At 45.1% G+C, this 20,517-nt stretch overlaps 1 protein-coding gene across 4 annotated transcripts; it reads left to right on the plus strand.

The window, feature by feature from the left end:
- Positions 1-7,340: 7,340 nt before the first annotated feature.
- LOC134341612 (zinc finger protein 239-like) lies at positions 7,341-19,678 on the plus strand. 4 transcript variants are annotated; one of them, XM_063039505.1, is made up of 3 exons: positions 7,341-8,619; positions 12,857-13,898; positions 14,471-19,678. In XM_063039505.1, the coding sequence occupies exons 2-3, from the start codon at positions 13,224-13,226 to the stop codon at positions 14,609-14,611; spliced, it is 816 nt and encodes a 271-aa protein (XP_062895575.1). In that variant the 5' UTR covers positions 7,341-8,619; positions 12,857-13,223; the 3' UTR covers positions 14,612-19,678. The 4 variants fall into 4 exon arrangements, with proteins under 4 accessions (XP_062895575.1, XP_062895572.1, XP_062895573.1 ...); XM_063039502.1 differs by having other exon boundaries at positions 7,358-8,619; positions 12,857-14,613; XM_063039503.1 differs by having other exon boundaries at positions 7,358-7,532; positions 12,857-14,613.
- Positions 19,679-20,517: the final 839 nt, after the last annotated feature.

A 20,517-nucleotide genomic window follows, 5' to 3' on the forward strand; every position in this document is an offset into this window, starting at 1 on the left:
TGATGGGATTTTTATAGAGACCCCCCCCCTGCCCCCATCAGTAGTATGTATATGTTCCACAAATTACAGCGGGAGAGGGAAAATGCATGTCAAAACAGCAATATTGCAGTATTCATGGGAGATAGTCATGCAGATATATTGGGAAAATCAGGGAGGTGCTGTATCCCAAGAGCGTGATTTCCTAGAATTCCCACAAGATGGCTTTTTAGAACAGCTCCTGGTGGAGCCCAGCTGGGGATCAGCCATTCTTGATTGGGTGTTGTGCAATGAACAGGAATTAATTACAGAACTTAAGGCAAAAGAACCCAGAGGGGGTAGTGGTCTTAATATAATAGAATTCACCCTGAAATGTGAGAAGGAGAAGCTAACGTGAAATATATCAGTATAACTGTAAAATAAAGATAATTACAGAGGCATGAGAGAAGAATTGGCCTAAATTAGTAAGTAAGGAACACTGGAATGGATGACGACAGAATGGCTGGAATTTCTGTAAGTAATTCGGAAGACACAGGATTTATAAGAACCAAAGAGGAAGAAGTATTTCAAAGACAAGATGATACAACTGTGGTGAATAGGAAGGCAAAGCCAACATAGACACCAAAGAGAAGGCATATATTGGAGCAAAAATGGTGGGAAGTCAGAGGATTGGGAAGCTTTTAAAAACCAACAGGAGGCAACTAAAAAAATAATTAAGGAAAATATGGAATACAACGGTAAGCTAGCCAATAAAGAGGATACTAAATGTTTTTTCAGTTGCATAAATTGTAAAGGAGAGGTGAGAGTGCATATTAGGCCAATGGAAAATGATGCTGGAGGGGTGGTAATAGAGGCAAGGAGCTCGCGGATGAACTGAGAAAGTATTTTGCATCATTCTTCACTATGGAAGACACCAGCAGGATGGTGGAATCCAGATGTCAGTGGTCAGAAATGTTTATAGTACTTTGCTCAGGAGCAGGGTTCTTGGGAAACAGAAATGTCTGAAGGTAAGCAGGCCACCCAGAGTTCTCAAAGAGGTGACTGAAGAGATTGTGAAGGGATTAGTAATGATGTTTCAATAATCAATTGAATCTGGCATGGTTCCGTACGACTGAAAATTTGGAAGTATCACTCCACTCTTCAAGAAGGGAGGGATGCAGATGACTGGAAATTATAGGCCAGTTAGTCTCATTTCACTCTTTGGGAAGGTATTGGAGTGGGATGTTAAGGATGTGTTTTCAGGGTATTTGGGGCACATGAAAAAATCAACCGTTTTCAGCAAGGGAAAAGCTTGCCTGACAAGTATGTTGTAAGTATTTGAATTCATTGAAGAAGTGACAAGCAAGATAGACAAAGGAGATTCGGCTGATGATGTGTACCTGGAGTTTCAGAAAGTCCTTGACAAGATGCCACACATGAGGCTGCTTATCAAGTTATGAGCCCATGTTGCAGGAAAGATTCTCGTATGGATAAAGCAGTGGCTGATTGACAGGAGGCAAAGAATAGTAATAAAGGGAACCTTTTCTGATTGGCTGCTGGTGATCAGTGGTGTTCCACAGGGATCTGTGTTGGGACTGATTCTTTTATGTTATATGGCAGTGACTTGGATGACAGAATTGATGAGTTTGTTGCAAAGATGCAGATGATACTAAGTCATTTGGAGGGACAGAAGTTTTGAGGAAATTGAGAAGCTACAAGAGGACAGACAGATTAGGGAAACTTACTTTAGTCAAAGGATGGTAAATGTGTGGAATTTTTTGCCATGAGTGGCTGTGGAGGCCAAGTCATTGGCTGTGTTTAAGGCAGAGATGGATAGTTTCTTGATTAGTCAGAGCATCAATGGGTATGGGGTGAAAATAGGTGAGTGGGGATGACTGGAAGAATTGGAGCAGCCCATCGTTGAATGGCGGAGCAGACTTGATGGGCCGAATGGCCCACTTCTGTCCCTATATCTTATGGTCTTATGATTTGAAGGCGGTGAAGCCTGGAATTCTAATCCTGCTAAGAAATAGATACTGCAGAAATTGCGTCTTTAAAATGTTACATACCTGGAGTATTGTTTTATTCCACTTCCATCAGATCAGCGACGCCCAACATGTCTTATTTGTATTACTGAATTGTCTAATAAAACAACGAAACCATCAAGATTGCAGCAACACTTTCATAAAAGACACACTGAAAAAGCTACTTATGGTTTTACTCAGTTCCGGGAGACAAAACAAGCATTTGAAAAGCGTTGCACACTCGAGTCATTTGGAAAGAAAGCTACAAATGACTTTGATCGTGCTCTCACTGCTTCTCATAACATTTCCAAAATGATAGCAAAAGTCTGCAAGATCTCGTACAATTACTGAAAGATTAATAAGGCCTGCCGTATCATTCCTCTGAGTATCAACTCTTTAGCTCGTCATATTGATGAAACGAGTAAAGACATTGAGTATCACTATGCACAGAGCTACAAGAAAAACAAAATTTGGGAGTCAACTGTGCGAGACAGCAAGGCATTGATAATGGCATATGAACAGTTCATCAAAACTGGAAAAATTGATCAAAAGATTCTCAATTGTAATAAGTTGAAAATGGATGTCAACGGAGAATCAGTCCACGACGAGCTCAAAGTGAAATTGATAACACAATTATTCTGACTAGGAACATGATTTCTTACGCAACGGACAGAGCACCATATATGACAGGACGCCATGCTGGTTTAGTGGAATTTATGAAAATAAAATTGCAAGTTTATTGTGTCATTTATCGTCAACATCCCGCAGCTACTGTGCAGCAGGCAGGTGCTGTGAAATCTAGATTTAAAGGTAAGTAAGAAGTTAAAGCAGAATATTTTTCTCATGTTAGCATATGGTAGCCATGTTTTTACACTATGGGGGCGACGCAAAGTATATTGGGCCTAAGAGGGGCGTCGCAAAGTATGAAGGTGCTTCGGGAGAGTATGTGGGTGTTGGGTTAAAAAGGTTGGCAAACACTGCTGTAGAAGAAAGAGTTAGCCAACAGATGAGCCTAACCGTGCATGGTGAAATCCCTGCGATCTGAGCAGACGAGGTGTCAACGAGAAAGCGTCCAAAGACTGGCTCAAAGTTGGAGACGTCTTCCCAGAAACAGAATGTTTCCTTGTCGCAATGCAGGACCAGGTGCTTAAGACAAAGACATCAAAAAATTGGCAGTAAAAAACTAACAAATTCAAGACGGTAAAAGTAGAATATATCATGTGAAACCAGAAAATATCCCACACATTACAGTATCCTGCAACAGTTTAATTCAATCTTACACAGGTACAATCAAGTGACAAACATCTTTCACCAAAATATTGCTTTAACATACAAAATCATGAAACATTCTATGGGTTATTATAAATACAATCCTAATCCAGTTTTGGAGTCTATTACGACCAATCCATGATTAGAGATGTGGCAACACCTGGAACCCGTCCGGAATTAATATTACAGGATAATAGGTCTGGCCATTCCGAACACACACAACACATGAAAATCAATAAATGAGAAACAGCAGAAATATGCTAACCTTAAAGAGGAAAATGAACGACTATGGTACACGAGCAGGGTATACATTGTCCCATTTGTAATATACACGACTGGCATCATTCCAAAGTCACCACACAACAGCATTAAACAATTCGACCCGCACGACAATATTTATATAAATCTCCAGACAGCCACAATACGCAACACCATCAGAATCGGCCGAGAGTTCCAAGCGATTGAGAAATCAGTGGGCTTGTCCGTGTCCATACCGCGATTTTTATCAGTTTGAGCTGAGATAAAAAATAAAAATAAACACGCGATTCCACTGGAGTGAATGCAGAGGAGAGTCAACACGCAATTTGATCGGATGGAATTTTATTAGAAATCAGGAAGTGAGATGACATTATTTTCCTTGAAGCAGAGTAGGCACCGGAGGTTTCCGGAACAATTTGCACAATTATGCGTGGGTTCTGTGGTGTTAAACTTTCCTTCGTAACATCGTTGTCTAATGCGATGGACAAGTACAAGCTTTACTGTAAATTCGTGCAGACCGTTGACTTTTTTTTTTCCATTTCATTCTTATGCAAAAGACGAAAGTAACTAATGAGTTGCATTTTTGCCGATTTGGTCCTGAATGTCCCCAGAACCTGTCTCGCTTTCTCAGACCGAGAAGGGTCTGGCGGTGACGAGTGCGGGAATATAGTGAAAAACTGAAAATAAAAGGTAGGATGAGTTTAATAATCGGTGGGAGTGGAGGTCGCGGGATGCGGGTGTCGGAGAGTCTGTTCCTGGGCTGTGTTTCTCTTCGACTCTAAACCAGATTTACTCTCCCCTCTGCCACTTTCTCCGATGATCATTGGTTCTGTAGAGTCAAGATCGAAAACATTGCAACCGCCGCCGAGAAGAGCTCAGATATTTTGTTTATTAATTTGTTGAATAATTGACGTGAGCGGATATTTCGCTGCGCTGATGAACTGCTCTCTGAACTTGGACTGAGTTACCCCATAAATAAACGTGTGTGTGCAACAACTGAATATCATCAGCATGTCTCTGGTGTGTTGAAAACTGTATTCAGAATCGTTGTAATTATTCTGATCCAGTCCGGCGATGGTGTTATAAAGGAATTCGGCAACACTCACCGACCACAGGATGATGGAAGCTTCCGGAGATGGTGAGAAGTAAGATCACAGACCTCCTCCTGCTCTCCATCTCCGGGTCACTGCGGTTCTCCGCCTTGCTCTGACCCCTCAGCCCCTTACGGACGCGACTAGTCACTAAAATGTGTCTGACTGTCAGAGCGTTGAACAGCAGTATTAACACGAACGGGAGTGATGGCGTTAGGACGGGAGAAAGCCGGTCATATCCCACCCACCCGGGATCCGTATAGTAACCCCGTGTTGCAATACAGTCCCGGGGTATATTGTCAACCACATTCACAGGATGATATATAATAAATTCGGGCACATTAATAAAACAGAGCAGAACGCCGGTTGTTGTCAGAACCACAGCCGCAGTTTTCCCGGTGCAATATTTTATTTTCCGCTTCTGACAACAAAAGGCGACAAACCGATCAAATGTAAAAGTGACGGTGAACCAGACAGAACAGTCTGTGGCTGCCTCTCCCAGGACAGAGATCACACTGCACACGGGGGTGATGTCCAGGAAAGTCCCGGGGAAGTAATAATAACCGACCCGCCACAATATCACCGCAAACACGATGGTCAGTAGATCCGCCGCTGCCGTGGCCACCAGGTAGCGAGTGGTGTGGGTGGAGAGGCCGCACTTTCCCCGGGACAGGATCACCGTCGCCACTAAATTCACTGGGAAACAACAGAGAGAGCGAGTAAGTTGCTGTCTGTCCGCTCCGTGGGTCTCGGGGCAGGGAGATGCTGGAAATGGAGAGCAGCTCATTCCCGGAAGTTTAAAACGCGGAAGGCGGCGATCGCCGGTGCCTCAAAGGTGCAGATGCCGAGAGAAACGTTCCGGTCCGGGGCGCTGCACGGAGAGCAGGGTTCGGGAAGGAGGCCGGGAACACTTTGGAAAATCAGTGTAACTCTCTGTCCTTTTTGGATCTCCCCCTCCCCCTCTAACTTTCAAATCCCTTACTCACTCTTCCTTCAGTTAGTCCTGACGAAGGGTCTCGGCCAGGAACGTCAACTGCACCTCTTCCTACAGATGCTGCTTGGCCTGCTGCGTTCACCAGCAACTTTGATGTATGTAACTCTCTGTCCATCGGGTTTCTGACTGATATGCAAAGCCAGGAAAGCCTCGGCAACTTTCTCAGCGACAATGATTCCCGCGATCCGGTCACATCTGTTCACACTGTCCGGTCCCGCTCAGCCCCGCTGTCTCCGACTTTGTCCACGGACAGTTTCCAAAGCTCGTTGCAGATTTACTTCTCCCGTTCGCAGGCATCGATCTCCTCCTCGGCTTCCGCCCACACGGGCCCGGCTCGGCTCGCTTATTTGAAATTCTGCAACTACTCTTCGCCGCGGTTCCTTCACACTCTGTCAGGGGATCGGATCAGAAAGTTCCCGTGTTGGTTTTATTTAATATTCTCCCTGACCTGCTCCGAATTACTGCGGCGTTACTCTAAATGCTCCGGTGTTGATGGTCCCGGAGCGGAGTGTCGCCTGTAACTTACCCCGTCTGACCTGTATCGGACCCCGCTGTGTCGGCTCCGAACTCCCGCTTCACTCCATCGATATCAGGGCGTGGAAACAAACCCCGGGAAACAAAAACCCACAGACACCCTTATTTAATTTTTCCAAACTCCCGAAACCCTCGGGATCTAATATACAGTTGGTGTCATTTACAGGATATAAATATACATTTTTTTTGTGAATAGTAGACTGAGGAATATTTATTTGGTCCCTCAGCCAAATTGTTGACACAGTTTGGGAACAACTGGGCTCCAAGCACCGGCCCCTACAACACCGACTGGGACATCCTGCAGGCCCAAGAAGGGTCGTGTTATTCCAGTGGCCACACATTTTAATTCCACCTCCCATTCCCATTCTGATATGTCTATCCACGGCCTTCTCTACTGTCAAGATGAAGCCACACTCAGGTTGCAGGAACAACACCTTATATTCCGTCTGGGTAGCCTCCAACCCTATGGCATGTATATTGACCACTCTAACTTCCGTTCATGCTCCTCTTCCCCTTCACACCCCATCCGTTATTTATGTTTTTAAAATATATTTGTTATTTTCCCCCTTTTTTCTCTCTCTCGTTTTTCTCCCTCTCACTATAACTCCTTACCTGCTCTCCACCCTCCGGGCTCCCCTCCCGCCTTCTCTCTCCCCAGGCTTCCCCTCCCAAGATCCTCTCCCTCCTCCAGCCTCGTATCCCTTTTGCCAATCAACTTTCCAGCTCTTTGATTCACCCCTCCCCTCCTGTCTTCTCCTGTCATTTTGGATCTTCCCTCTCTCCCTCCTACTTTCAAATCTCTTACTATCTCTTCTTTCAGTTTCTCCTGACGAAGGTCTCGGCCCGAAACGTCGACTGTACCTCTTCCTATAGATTCTGCCTGGCCTGCTGCGTTCCACCAGCGTTTTTTGTGTGTGTTTCTTGTTCCTCCGAAATGTTTTCAGCTGTGAAATTGTTTTTATCAGAAATAACCATGGAGACTGAAATTTTCTAAGTTGAAATGTTGTCCTACACCCACTGACGTGCTTTGTAAACTTTTAACTGTGTAGTAAAGACAAAGGATTTGTGTATGGGAATCACAAACACAACATCACGTTCGTTCCGCTGTATCTGTCAGTTCACCAGCGCTTGAATGCCGCCGATCCTTGAATGTGGAGGTGGAGATGCTGGAGAAGTCAGCGTCCCACTCGCTACAAGGAGAGCCCGATCACGTGTCCATGTCCGTGATCTGATTGGATACATCGCCATGACGTTGATAGCAGTGTGACGTCATTCACTGGCTCTCATTTTGGAAGGGATTCAGTCGCCATCGCAGATACACCAACAGCTTCGCACTGGGAAGCGGCCGTTCACCTGCTCCGTGTGTGTGAAGAGACTCATTCAGTTAACCCACCTTGTGATGCTCCGGTGAGTTCACAATAAATAGAGGCCACATTTCTGTCCGGAGTGAGCAAAGAGTTTTACTCAATCATCCAAGCTGCTGCAACACCAGCAACTTCACATCAGGGAGGAAAATCAGTCCTGGGAAAAGCCTCTAGCTATCCACACGACCAATGCCTCTCATCATCTTGTACACCTGTATAAATTTCCTGCATGATTTTCTCCAGACGGAATTAGACGATGAGCTCACTGTGGTTTTCACGTTCTTCAGGCCTCCGGACTAAAGTGGTTAAACACTTCCTTCCCTGCTCTTTTCAACTTTTGGTGTCATTTTCACTAATTTCAAAGGACTGTGCCTCAGACAGCTGAGTTGTTGTAATGCATCTCTAAAGTTTGACAGCAGACAAGTGAGTGAATCTTCGATGGAGCAGAGTCAGAAACCAAAGAGTTACCAGCCTGAGTCAGGGGTTTGGGGCTCCGGAAAGAGCTGGGAACTAGAGTTTACAAGGAGGAGGAGGAAGAGGAATCAGATCAGCAGGATGCGGCTAAAAATGAAAGATCAAAAACATTTGGAAACTGGTTGATCGAAAAATGTGGTTAATTTCTGCAAAATACCGGTGGAAATCAACAGATCAGGCGGTCAATGTGGAGAAGAATAAATAGACAACGTGTAGGCCGAGCCCCTTCAGCATGCATTGGCTGTGTGATCCTCTGCTTAGTTGCTGCCTGAACTGCAGAGTTCCTCCAGCAGTTTATGTGTATGTGTCTACATCTCCAGCAAAAGCAGAATCTCTTGTGTTTTATATCTGCATTTGTAAGAATGTTCTACTTTGGCATTAAACACGCGGAAAGTTTGCTGATATTAAGTGTATTGTTTTATGGGAGCTGCTTTCTGCGTTAAAAGAGGTGCTGAGTTTTCTACACAAAAAGAAAATGAGGTATGTACTTGAACCGGTGCTTGCAGAAACTTTCAATGGCACCGGGATTAACTTGAAAGCTCTTTAACAATTCTCGCTGTCGCTCAAGCACCGACCGAATGCGCAGGCGTCAGGGTTGCGGCTGGTCCGAATATCACGCATGCGCAGTACACAAAGGGCCTCGGATATCGCTGCCGGTGAGTGTTTCTCCGTGAGACCGTTTTCACTACCGACTGAGGGGCAATTGCTGTGACTCCGGAAACTGTGACCCGCAATCCCGGGATAGTCCTGTTTTCTTCCCTCTCTCTTAGCCCCACGATCCCTGCACGGACCCCGGGGAGCTTCCGGCTGATGAGGGAATGGGAACCGATGGATCTCTCAGACAGAGCTGAGCTCCAGCTGTCTAAATGCAAGGATTGGGAACTCGGAGAAAGGGAACAAAATATTTTACATCAGCTGTTGAGAAAATCACCTCCAATCACAAACGAGAAAATCTGCAGATGATGGAAATCCAAGCAACACACACAAAATGCCGGAATTCAGCATTAGTTCACTTTTCCATAGATGCTGCCTGGCCTGCTGAGCTCCTGAAGCATTTTGTGTGTGTTGCTTGTTCTACCTCCTCTTGCTCTGCACCTTTCTACCCGTGAGGACATGTTTTGACCCATTCACTCTGTGAAGATAATGATATCAAACACCTTTGCCCTGGGCAACAAATAGCTTTCACATCACAAATGTGCCAGACTCCAGTGGGACAGAATACTGCGTTTCCCTTTATATTCATTGGCATTGCCATCAATGAGTTCACCACAGTCAGTCACCTGGGGGAGGGTTCAGGGGAAATACTTATGTACATTACAGAAACTGGTGTTACCTGTGTGTATTGCGGTGATGCAAAAGTTGCTGGAGAATTTGCAAGTGGGAAGAAGTGGAGTGATATTTTGAAATCTGACTTTTTAAAGAATAATTTAGCAAGCAAACCACATATGGACAATGTGCAAAAGCTCTGGTGAGAAAATCCTTCATTACCTGTTACAAGCCTGCTACATAGGTTGTGTGAGAGTGTAGATGAACTTGATCATACCCAGATGAGATTACAGTTCCTATGGACAGTGATTTGCTAGTTGTTAAAATGAATACCTCTCCTATATAAATTTACTGTGAACATCTTGTCACTGGGTAAAAAATGCACAGTACAAGATTAATGTGCACACTGGTCATTACAAGTTAGAGGGGACATTGGTGGGAAGGTGGGGAGACCTCCAGTGTCCCTGATGCCCTCACCTACAAGATGTGCATCCAGCTGCAGCTTGTAATCCTGCACTCAAGGAGTTGAACTTGAAATGGATGAATTCCCGATCATCCAGGAGTTGGAGGGGTGATAGATATGACATGAAGAGAGGTGAGTTACACCCAAGGTGCAGGACACCGGAAACTGGGTGAGAGTCAGGAAGGGGAATGAGGTTAAATAGCCATCGCAGAGAACTCTTGTTGCTATCCCGCACAACAGGTGGACCACTTTAGAAAATGGTGGCGGGGGGATTACCTGGCAGAGGAAAGTCAAAGGGGTGACAGGGGATTCATTAGTTAGGGGAACAGAACAAGAGGGGACTAATATCCTAGTGCAGGGGTAAGACTTGCTCGTGCTATTTTGGGGGGAGAGGTGATGTGGTTGAAATAAGTTGTAGGGGGAATGGGAGCCCAAATGACAGAACAGATACTGGAGAAGGTGATTTGAATTGAATTGACTTTATTACATACATCCTTCATATACATGAGGAGTAGAAATCTTTACGTTACGTCTCTGTCTAAATGTGCAATGTGTAATTTATAGTAATTTATAATAAATAATTTGTACATAGGGCAGTCAATATAACACAGAAGTGCAATTGTATCAGCATGAGTTAATCAGTCTGATGGCCTGGTGGAAGATGATGAAGATGATGTCCCGGAGCCTGTTGGTCCTTTTGCTGTGGTACTGTTTCCTGGATGGTAGCAGGAGGAACAGTTTGTGGTTGTGGTGAATGGGGTCCCCAGTATCCTTTGGGCCCATTTTACACACCTGTCTCTGTAAATGTCCTGAATAGTGGGAAGTTCACATCTACAGATGTGCTGGGCTGTCCGCACCACTCTCTGCAGGGTCCTGCGATTGAGGGAAGTACAGTTCCCATACCAGGCAGTGATGCAGCCAGTCAGGATGCCCTCAATTGTGTCCCTATGGAAAGTCCTTAGGATTTGGGTCCCTATCCCAAACCTCTTCAACCGTCTGAGGTGAAAGAGGAGCTGTTGTGCTCTTTTCACAACACAGCCGGTATGTACAGACCATGTGAGATCCTCGGTGATGTTTATGCCGAGGAATTTAAAGCTGTTCACCCTCTCAACCCCAGATCGATTGATGTCAATAGGGGTCAGCCCGTCTCCATTCCTCCTGTCGTCCACAATCAGCTCCTTTGTTTTTGTGACAATGAGGGAGAGTTTGTTTCCTTGACACCAGTCAGATGTTGTTCAGACCTCAGATAGAGTCAGCAATCAAATGATTGAGCATGGTGCGATGAATGTGCTGAGCTGTGTATATCACAATGCAAGAAGCATCGTAGGAATGCCGGATGAGCTCAGGATAGGGAATTATGATGTTGTAGCCATTATTGGGACTTGGTTGTACACAACAGTCTGAGGGATTTAGAGGAACAAATTTGTAGAGAGATCGCAGAGCATGCCAATAAACAAAGGTTGATTCAGTAACTGATTTTAATTTTCCATATATTGACTGGGACTCCCATACTGTAAAAGGACTAAATGGGGTAGAGTTTGTCAAATGTGCCCTTAATCAGTACGTAGAATTCCCGACGTAGAAGTGTGCAATAAACTGTTAGGAAATGATCCAGGGCTGGAGACAGAAATCAGTGACTTTGGACCACGGGTTGAGATTCTAAATTGGGGAAAGGTCAATTTTGATGGTATCAGAAAGGATCTGACAAGTGTGGTTTTGGGCAGGCTGTTTTCTGGCAAAGGAGTACTTGGTAAGTGGGAGGCCTTCAGAAGTGAAAGTTTGAGGGTGTAGAGTTTGTATGAGCCTGCAAAAATAAAAGTTGAAAGGTAACTGGTGCAGGGAACCTTGGTTTTCAAGAGATATTGAGACCCCGGATATTTTGTTCCTCTAAATGCCTCAGACTGTTGGGTGCTACCAAGACTCATTAATGACTACAATATCATCATTTCATGCCCTGAGCTCATCCGACTTTTTTTTTTAGTGGTCTTCAGTAGGTTTCTAAAAGTTTCCCAATAGATTTTGCTCTTTTGTTTGCCCTCTCTTTGGCTTTGATGTTGGCTTTGGTTTCTCATTTCAGCCACGGTTGTGTCCTCCTGCCTTTCCACTGCTTCCACTTCTTTGGGATGTATCGATCACTCAGCTCCCGAATTGCTCCCAGAAACTCCAGACATTGCTGCTCCATTGTCACTCCTATCTTTCCCTTCCAAACAAGTTTGGCCAGCTTCTCTGTCATAGAAACATGGAGAAGTTCAGTAAGGAAACAGGCTATTTGGCCCATCTAGTCAATGCCAAAAAAAACATTTAAGCTGTCTAATGCACCAATCTGCACTGGGACTATCACCCTCCATACCCCTGCCATCCAGACCCCCATCTGAACTTCTTTGAAATGGTGAAACTGAGCTCATATTCACCACTTGTGCTGGCATCTCATTCCACACTCTCACGGCCATTTCAGTAAACAGCTTTTCCACATGTTCCTGTTAAATTTTCACCTTCCCCACTTACCCATGACCTCTGGTTGTCATCCCACCCAATCTCCGTGGAAAAAGCTGCTTGCATTTACCCTATCTATACCCTCATAATTTTGTATACTTCGAACAAATCCTCAAAGCAATGTATAACTTCCTTGATTATGTTTGGAGCCTTTTTTAGGTGTATAAGATGATGAGGGGCATTGATCGTGTGGATAGCCAGAGTTTTTTTTTCCCCAGGGCTGAAATGGGTAACACAAGGGGGCATGGTTTTGAGGTATTTGGAAATAGATACCGAGGGGATGTCAAGGGTAAGTTTTTTACACAGAGAGTGGTGGGTGTGTGGAATGCACTGCCGACTATTTGTGTGAGAGTGTTTCAGATACTGTGGGGCCAGGAACCCCCCATGCAGCTCAGTGGGAACAGGGAATAATACCAGTGGAGAGAGTCAGACTGAGCCAGGTCACAGATTGGCTATGGCAGAAATGCCCCATTCATTCAGGAAGAGCATCAGAATTTGATGGTCATTCCAGATACCAGCACTGTGCCCATTTAGAAGATGATTTCTCTCTCTAACTTGGGTTGAACCTCACAGTAACAGTGTGATATCAGTTCACACCTTGACAAATCAAGTGATCTCATCTGAAATGTTGTCCTATACCCATTGATCGGTTTTGTAAATCTTTTTTGCAGGTTAAAAATGACGAGGAATTTGTTTCCGGGAATCTCGAACACAACACACCAGTTTTGCTGTCTCTATCCAGACATTTAATAAGTGGAGCAAGAGATTCACTCGATCATCTGACCTGCTGGCATGCCTGTCATTTTACACAGGGGGGAACCCATTCATTTGCTCAGACAGTAGGAATGGATCAGTCGGTCATCTCCACTGAAGGTACATCAGCAAGTTCACACTGGGACAAGGACATTCACCTGTTTTGTGTGTGAGAAGGGATTCAGTCGGTCTTCCCACCTGTGGACACACCAGTCAGTTCACACTGGGCAGACGCTGGTTATATGCTGAATTTTTGGGGAAGGATTCACTCAGTCATGTGACCTAATGGCACACCAGCGAGTTCACACTGGGGAGAGGCCGTTCACCTGCTCGGACTGTGGGAAGGGATTCACTCAGTCATCCCACCTGCTGAGACACCGGTCAGTTCACACAGGGGAGAGGATGTTCACTTGCTCTGACTGCGGGAAGGGATTCACGGAATCATCTCAACTGAAGGTACATCAGCGAGCTCATACTGGGGAGAGGCCATTCACTTGCTCAGACTGTGGGAAGACCTTCACTCGGTCATCCCAACTGAAGATACATCAGCATGTTCACACCGGAGAGAGGCCGTTTACCTGCTCAGACTGTGGGAAGGGATTCTCTTTGTCATCTCAGTTACTGAGACACCAGTCAGTTCACACCGGAGAGTGGCCATTCACCTGCTCGGACTGTGGGAAGGGATTCACTAAATCTTCTCACCTACTGAGACACTGGTCAGTTCACACTGGGGAGAGGCCATTCACCTGCTCAGACTGTGGGAAGGGATTCACTGAATTATCTCAACTGAAGGTACATCAGCGAGTTCACACTGGGGAGAGGCCATTCACCTGCTCAGACTGTGGGAAGGGATTCACTGAATTATCTCAACTGAAGGTACATCAGCGAGTTCACACTGGGGAGAGGCCATTCACCTGCTCAACCTGTGGGAAAGGATTCACTTCGTCATCTCATCTGAAGGTACATCAGCGAGTTCACACTGGGGAGAGGCCATTCACCTGCTCAGAGTGTGGGAAGGGGTTCACACAGTTAGCTAGCCTACAAGCACACCAGTCAGTTCACACCAGGGAGAGGCCGTTCACCTGCTCAGACTGTGGGAAGGGATTCACTCGGTCATCTCGCCTACTGACACACCTGTCAGTTCACATTAGGGAGAGGCCATTCACCTGCTCAGTGTGTGGGAAGGGATTCACTCGGTCATCTCGCCTACAGAGACACCAGCAAGTTCACACTGGGTAGAGGCCGATCACCTGCTGTGAATGTGGGAAGCGATTCACTCAGTAATGTAGCCTTATGTAACTCTCACTTCGGCTAACAGCGCAATATAGGGGCTGATAGCCCACCAGCCAGGCGAAATGTATGAAATCTCATTTTGGTGGATGCTGTGTGATGTGTCCTCTGTTACAAATCAGTACCCCGAAATAACAAACAGTACACAATATGTGATTAAATGAATGAGATTTAAAATTCTTACTTTGACTGTAGAGTTAGTAAAGAAAACAAAAAAAAAAATTCTTCTCATTTCTCCCCAGCAAAAGATCACGAAAATCCCTCTTCCAGACTCACAAGGAAGAATATTTCTGTCATTGGATAGCCCCGCACAACAAAACCCTGTTATCTCTAGTCATAACCTAAACATTGCTGCTACAGAGAAACCATTACCTCAGCAGTGAAACACTGCACAGAGGACGTTACATGAGCAGTGAACCTTACAGCGTGTTACACTTATGACACACTACTCGGTTCACACTGGGGAGAAAGTTTGATTAAGCTGCTTGCTGGATATTTGTCCATCACCGTGCTGAATGCAATTCCGAGAGTGACTGCCGGTGCTGAAATCTGCAATAATTGCTGCTGCTCACCACACCCAGTTCTGCACCCTGGTCACTGGGCATGGGAGGAGTTTCTTCTGCCGCATATTCACCTTTAATGGGACTGGAGTTCAATATTTTGGATCTGAGACAAATAAATCATTTCTATTTTAAACTCTGTCTCCGGTACTTGGTGAATTTATAATACACCTAGTGTACAGTAGAGAGTCAACTCAGGCCGGCTGGACCCTGCCAGTGATTCAGTTCCACGACGGTCCTTTGAAATCCTGCCCTGTTGTTCATCTCTCGCTCTCCCTGTGCTTATGGGTTCCAAACAGTCACCACTCTGTGGGTGAAGAGGTTTCCCTTGAATTTTCTGCAGACTGAAGAAGTTGAGCTGACTGCAGTTCTGTTTGAGATGTACTTCGCCCCTCTTATCTCTGGGCTGAGGAAGAATGACATTGGTAGTTAACCTCCTTATTGGTGGCTCATTTCCACATTATGGGTCATTTTCCCTGCTTATAAAGGGTTGTAAGGAAACACCACTGTCCTCTAAAGACTGAAATCAGAATGGGAAACCATCAGTTGGATGTTCAATGGAGCAGGGTCAGAAACCAGATGCAGGTCTGCACAGGGCAGAGTTTGGGGCTCTGGACGATGGTCGGGGTGAGAACGTATGATGAGGAGAAGGGAATCAGCAGCGGGGCCTGGCAACGAATGACAGAGTAACAACACTTGGAAGCTGATTGACAGGGAAAATCTTTGGGTTCTCTGACTGATGACACAATACCCGTGCTGAGGGTGTGTTGGGAATGGTTTCATCTATTGAGGGAGTTGTTCCTGCTTGTTTATCCTGTAATATTATATCTGGATGGTTATTATGGATTGTCCTATCTGAAATAATGTATTGATTATCATATAATTTGTCAGATTTTCTGGATCTGGCTTGAATTTATGGTACCTTCACGAATTGATGGAGGGCGTTCATGAGTTTGTATTTTAAAGCAAGATTTTGCTGAATGATATTTACCACTTGATTGTACCTTTGTAAGTAATTAGATTGAGTTAAACTGCTGCAGAATCCTGAAATGTGTTGGATTGTGTCTGGTTTCTCTTGGCATTTTCTGCACTTGCTGCCTTGTTTGTTTATATTTCATGTGTTTTTGATTTTTTTTTTTTCCGTTTTGGAACCACCTTGTCCTGTATTTCTGGAAGGAACCCCTCTGTTTCTGGGAAGAGGTCTCCAGTTCTCAGTCAGGTGCTCAATGCTTCCTTGTCACCATCTCGTCTGCTCAGATCGTTGGGATGTCTCCCATGGAGGGTCATACTTCCATAGTGATGATTCATTTTTCTGATTTGACCTCTCATTTAAGTTTTCTGGTCTGTATTTCTTACACGATTGCATATACACACAGGGAGTGCTGAATCCTGTTCATTTTTGATGAAAATATATATGAGGGGTGATTGATATGTTCGTGGCCCCGGGTAGGAGTCAATTTTAGAAAACCAAGCACATTTATTTTTCAACATAGTCCCCTCCTACACGCTTAGTCCAGCTTTAATGGAGCATACGGATCTTGGACCTCCAGAAAGTGTCCACAGATGGGTGATTAATGAGTTCATGGCCCAAGTTAGAAGGAGATGAGTTATAAAGCTCTCGTTACATGCACATGCAGGTCAGCTCTTTGAGTGATTATGCGGAAAGTTTGAAGTTAATAACTCATTTCCTTCTACCTTGGGCACAAACCTATCAATTACCCCTGATGAGTTCTTAACTTCAAACTTTCTGCATAATCACTCAAAAGAGTTGAACTGCATGTGCATGTAACGAGGGCTGTATAACTCATCTCCTTCTACCTTAGGCCATGAATTTATCAATCACCCTCGTACTTAGAAGTTTTATCTGACTGTTGTGTGATTTTGTTTTAATGTGTGTTATTTCACTTCCTTCTTCTGTCCAAGGTAGTGTTAATCTAAGTGGGTTTGAGTGTAAATAGTCTTTTCTAAAGTTTTCCAAAGTTCTTATTTATCTTTATAAATTTTACTGATTGAAATGGGACGAAGATATTTTCACTTGAAAAAAGCCAATGTTGGTATTGATGAAAGTGTTTATTGCCTTCGTTGTATTTGTTAACTATTGAGCTCTGTTTGGCAGGTTTTTTTAAGCCTTGAACTAAACTTTGTTAAAGGTTTTCCCTATTTCACACTACTTTCTATTTTCTTTCCTTATTGTTATTCCAGATACGTGGGCATCAAGAGTCCCAGTGAAGGGTCTTGGCCCAAAATGTTGATTCCCATCCATAAATGCTGCCTGACATGCTGAGCTCCTCCAGCACTTTGTGTGTAGTTCTCTAGATTTCTAGCATCTGCAGATCCTCTTGTTTCCCAGATACTTATATGTTTCTTGAAAGAACAAGCCAAGAACAAGCTGGTAGTGGGGTTGTGTGGATCTGTTGGTAAAATATTAAATAAAATCATTAGAAAGAGGTGGCATAGGGTTGGAAGGTGTAGAATCTGTGAGTCGAATTAAGGAACAGCAAATGTCAAAAAAAATCCCTAAGGGGAATTGTATAGAGACCCCCAAACAGTAGTAAGTATCTGGTCCACAAATTACAATGGGAGATAGAAAATGTGTGTGAAAAGGGCAATGTTACAATAGTCATGGGGGATTGTCATGCGGGTGATTAGGAAAATTAGGACAGTGTTGGTCTCAAGAGAAGGAATTCCTGGAATGCCAACAAGATGCTTTTTTAGAGCAGCTCGTGGTTGAGACCACTTGGGGATCAGTTATTCTGGATTGGGTGTTGTGATGAAGCAGAATTAATTAGGTCACTTAAATTCAAAGAACCCTTCGGGGCAAGGGATCTTTAGATGATCATATTCACCCTGACATTGGAGAAGGAGAAGCTAAAGTCAGATGAGGAATAAAGAGAATTAGAGAGGCATAAGAGATAAACTGGTCAAAATTGATTTTCAAAGAACGCGGGCAGGGATAAAAACAGAGCAGCAATGGCAGGAATTTCTGGAAGCAATTCGGAAGGCACAGGATATATACAGTGGCATGTAAATGTCTGGGCACCCCGGTCAAAGTTTCTGTTACTGTGAATAGCTAAGCGAGTAAAAGATGACCTGATTTCCAAAAGGCACAAAGTTAAATATGGCACATTTCTTTAATATTTTAAGCAGGATTACATTTTTATTTCCATCTTTTACAGTTTCAAAATAGCAAAAAGGAAAAGGGCCCATAGTAAAAGTTTGGGCAAGCTGCATGGTCAGTGCTTAGTAACACCCCCCTTGACAAGTATCACAGCTTGTAAATGCTTTCTGTAGCCAGCTAAGAGCCTTTCAGTTCTTGTTTGGGTACATTTCTGGGTTCAGTCATTAGCAGCAAAGCACTGACTGTGGAAATTACAGATCAGAATATTATTAGAGTCACAGAGCGCAGCAACACTGAAACAGGCCGTTCGGCCCTTCTAGTCATTGCTGACCTGTTTGTTTTTACTGCCCAGTTCCAACTACGTGCACCATAGCCTCCATACACCTGCCATCCATCTCATCACCCAAATTTCTCTTTAGTGTCTCAATTGAACACATCCACCACTTTCACTGGCAGATCATTCCACACTCCCACCAACCTCTGAGTGAAGAATTCCCCTTCAGACTCCCGTCAAAGAATTCACTTTCACCCTGAACTTATGTCCAATGTGGGGGTGAGAGGGAGGACGGGGTGGAGAGGGATGACAGTAAGGGGACAGTAATGTTGCCTCCTTACAACAAAACTAACCCTCTCACTGTGTCAGAATCAATGATTAAATCCAGCCCCAACCACTGTGTTTTCATTCCTGCACATTGTAACTTGAACCATCGCACTGAGGGTCTGATGGAGACACAACCCCTGCCCTCTGCACATATGATTACAAACCCCTTGCTTCTGACATTTCAAATACCCTCAGAATGGTTTTCTGATTCAGTCTGAAGGTTATGGTACATTCAGCTCATCGTCAGACCTGACAAGCCATGTCTTCCCACAGCTGATTCCACCTGTTGGTGTGTCCTCTTTCCTCCACCTCCAGGGAAGCTGCATCTCCACACAAACCCCTCACTTGAGACGACTGTCTGTACCCGTGACACAGGAAATCACATCACTGTCACTCTCCTGATACCATCCGGGAAGCGGTACCGCAACATAAAAGCCAGGACCAACAGGCTCCGGGACAGCTTCTTCCACCAGGCTGTCAGACTGATGAACTCACGCTGATCTGAGTGTACTCTATATTACATTGTCTGTTTTATTTATTATAAACTATTATAAATTACTATGATTGCACATTGCATATTTAGATGGAGACGTAATGTGAAGATTTTTACTCCTGATGGATGTAAGAAATAAAGTCAATTCAATTCAATTCCTGATTCCGTGTCTGAGCTGTTCGCCTCCGGGTATCCTCCGTCAACAAGCTTCTTCCTCAGTCACCATCTGTCAGATTATAAAAAACAATTAAAACGATCTATCAGACAGCTCCTGTACCCCTCCACCCCTGAACAGGTTCCCCTGTTAAAACTCTCTGCTCAGCCCCTTCCCTATTCCCTTTCCCTTTCAGACTCCCGATGTGCCAGCAGATCCGAATTCACCGTGTGGACATTTCTACCCCACAGGAGGCTGTACAAACCCGTGTCCTCTGATGCACAGCTCAGTGACCCCAATCCCTGTCTGCACTCGCAGCCCATGACGGTGACAGCTGTCCTAGACTCTGTAACTCACAATCTTGTAACACAGAATCTTGTTCACAGCAAGTTTAGACAGTCATTAATATGAAGAGAGAATTGTTGTTTCCTGAAAGGACAGGCGAGCGAAGCTGTCTGATCCAATTCACCAGATGGTCCGGTGTTTACAAGTTAATTTGTCCCGGGACCCACACCCACACCCACTCATAACCCCGACCCACACAGACAGACAGACTGTCCCTTCGCCCCAAACCCCCTGCACAACCACAAGGAATTGATCCACGGCCCGGGCTCGGTGGCAAAGTGAAAACCGGGGGTGAGGAGAGCCCGGAGACAAACACCCCGCTGCCCACTCCACCAACAACACGGCACAGCCGGACACATCTCACAACACCGGATCCGGTCCCGATGAAACCCGAATTTAATTTTGTTGTTCCAGATCGGACCCAACAAAAGGTGTTTTAAATTGAAGCGCTCCCCCTCACGTGACGTCACACAGCAGACCCCCCCCTCGCCTGACGTCACCCATGGTCTCCCCGTATCTGCTTCTGCTGTCACGAGCACGGTGCCTTACGTCACACACGCGCTGCTGTGCTCGAGCTTTTTCGGTTTAACGGCTGAGCTACTGAGCAAGAGCCACGCCCTCCGCCCCCCGGACAGTCAGCAGAGGAATTGCATTGATTGCAGAGCTGCGCTATTTCCATTGGTGCGAAGCGATGTCAATCACAGGTTACAACCAATAGTGGAGACGGACCAGCCGAGAGGGCGTTACCCCGTCTCCTGCTGCAAATCCGAAAGTAAATGTCCGCTTTCTGATTTATTTCCATTTCCCTCCGAGGGAAGTTGGGGCGTTTGTGAAGCGTCTCCTGCGGCCGGAGTCTGATGTATCGCTGAGAGGTAGGAGGAGACCGCTCGGCCCGTCGGTTTGATGCCGGTTCCCCGGGGAGGGAGAGGGGGATTTTATTGAAAGGATGAAGACGGTGAGAGAGGGGGCGGACAGGATGTTTGTCCCGGTGGGGACAGGAGGGGCTCATCTGTGGAAA

Source organism: Mobula hypostoma, unplaced genomic scaffold (genome assembly GCF_963921235.1).
Source record: "Mobula hypostoma unplaced genomic scaffold, sMobHyp1.1 scaffold_36, whole genome shotgun sequence".
Taxonomy (NCBI): domain Eukaryota; kingdom Metazoa; phylum Chordata; class Chondrichthyes; order Myliobatiformes; family Myliobatidae; genus Mobula; species Mobula hypostoma.

Bases quoted from the DNA above. Each gene is read 5' to 3' on its own strand.
- LOC134341612 (XM_063039502.1), top strand. From the start codon at position 13,224: ATGGCACACCAGCGAGTTCACACTGGGGAGAGGCCGTTCACCTGCTCG.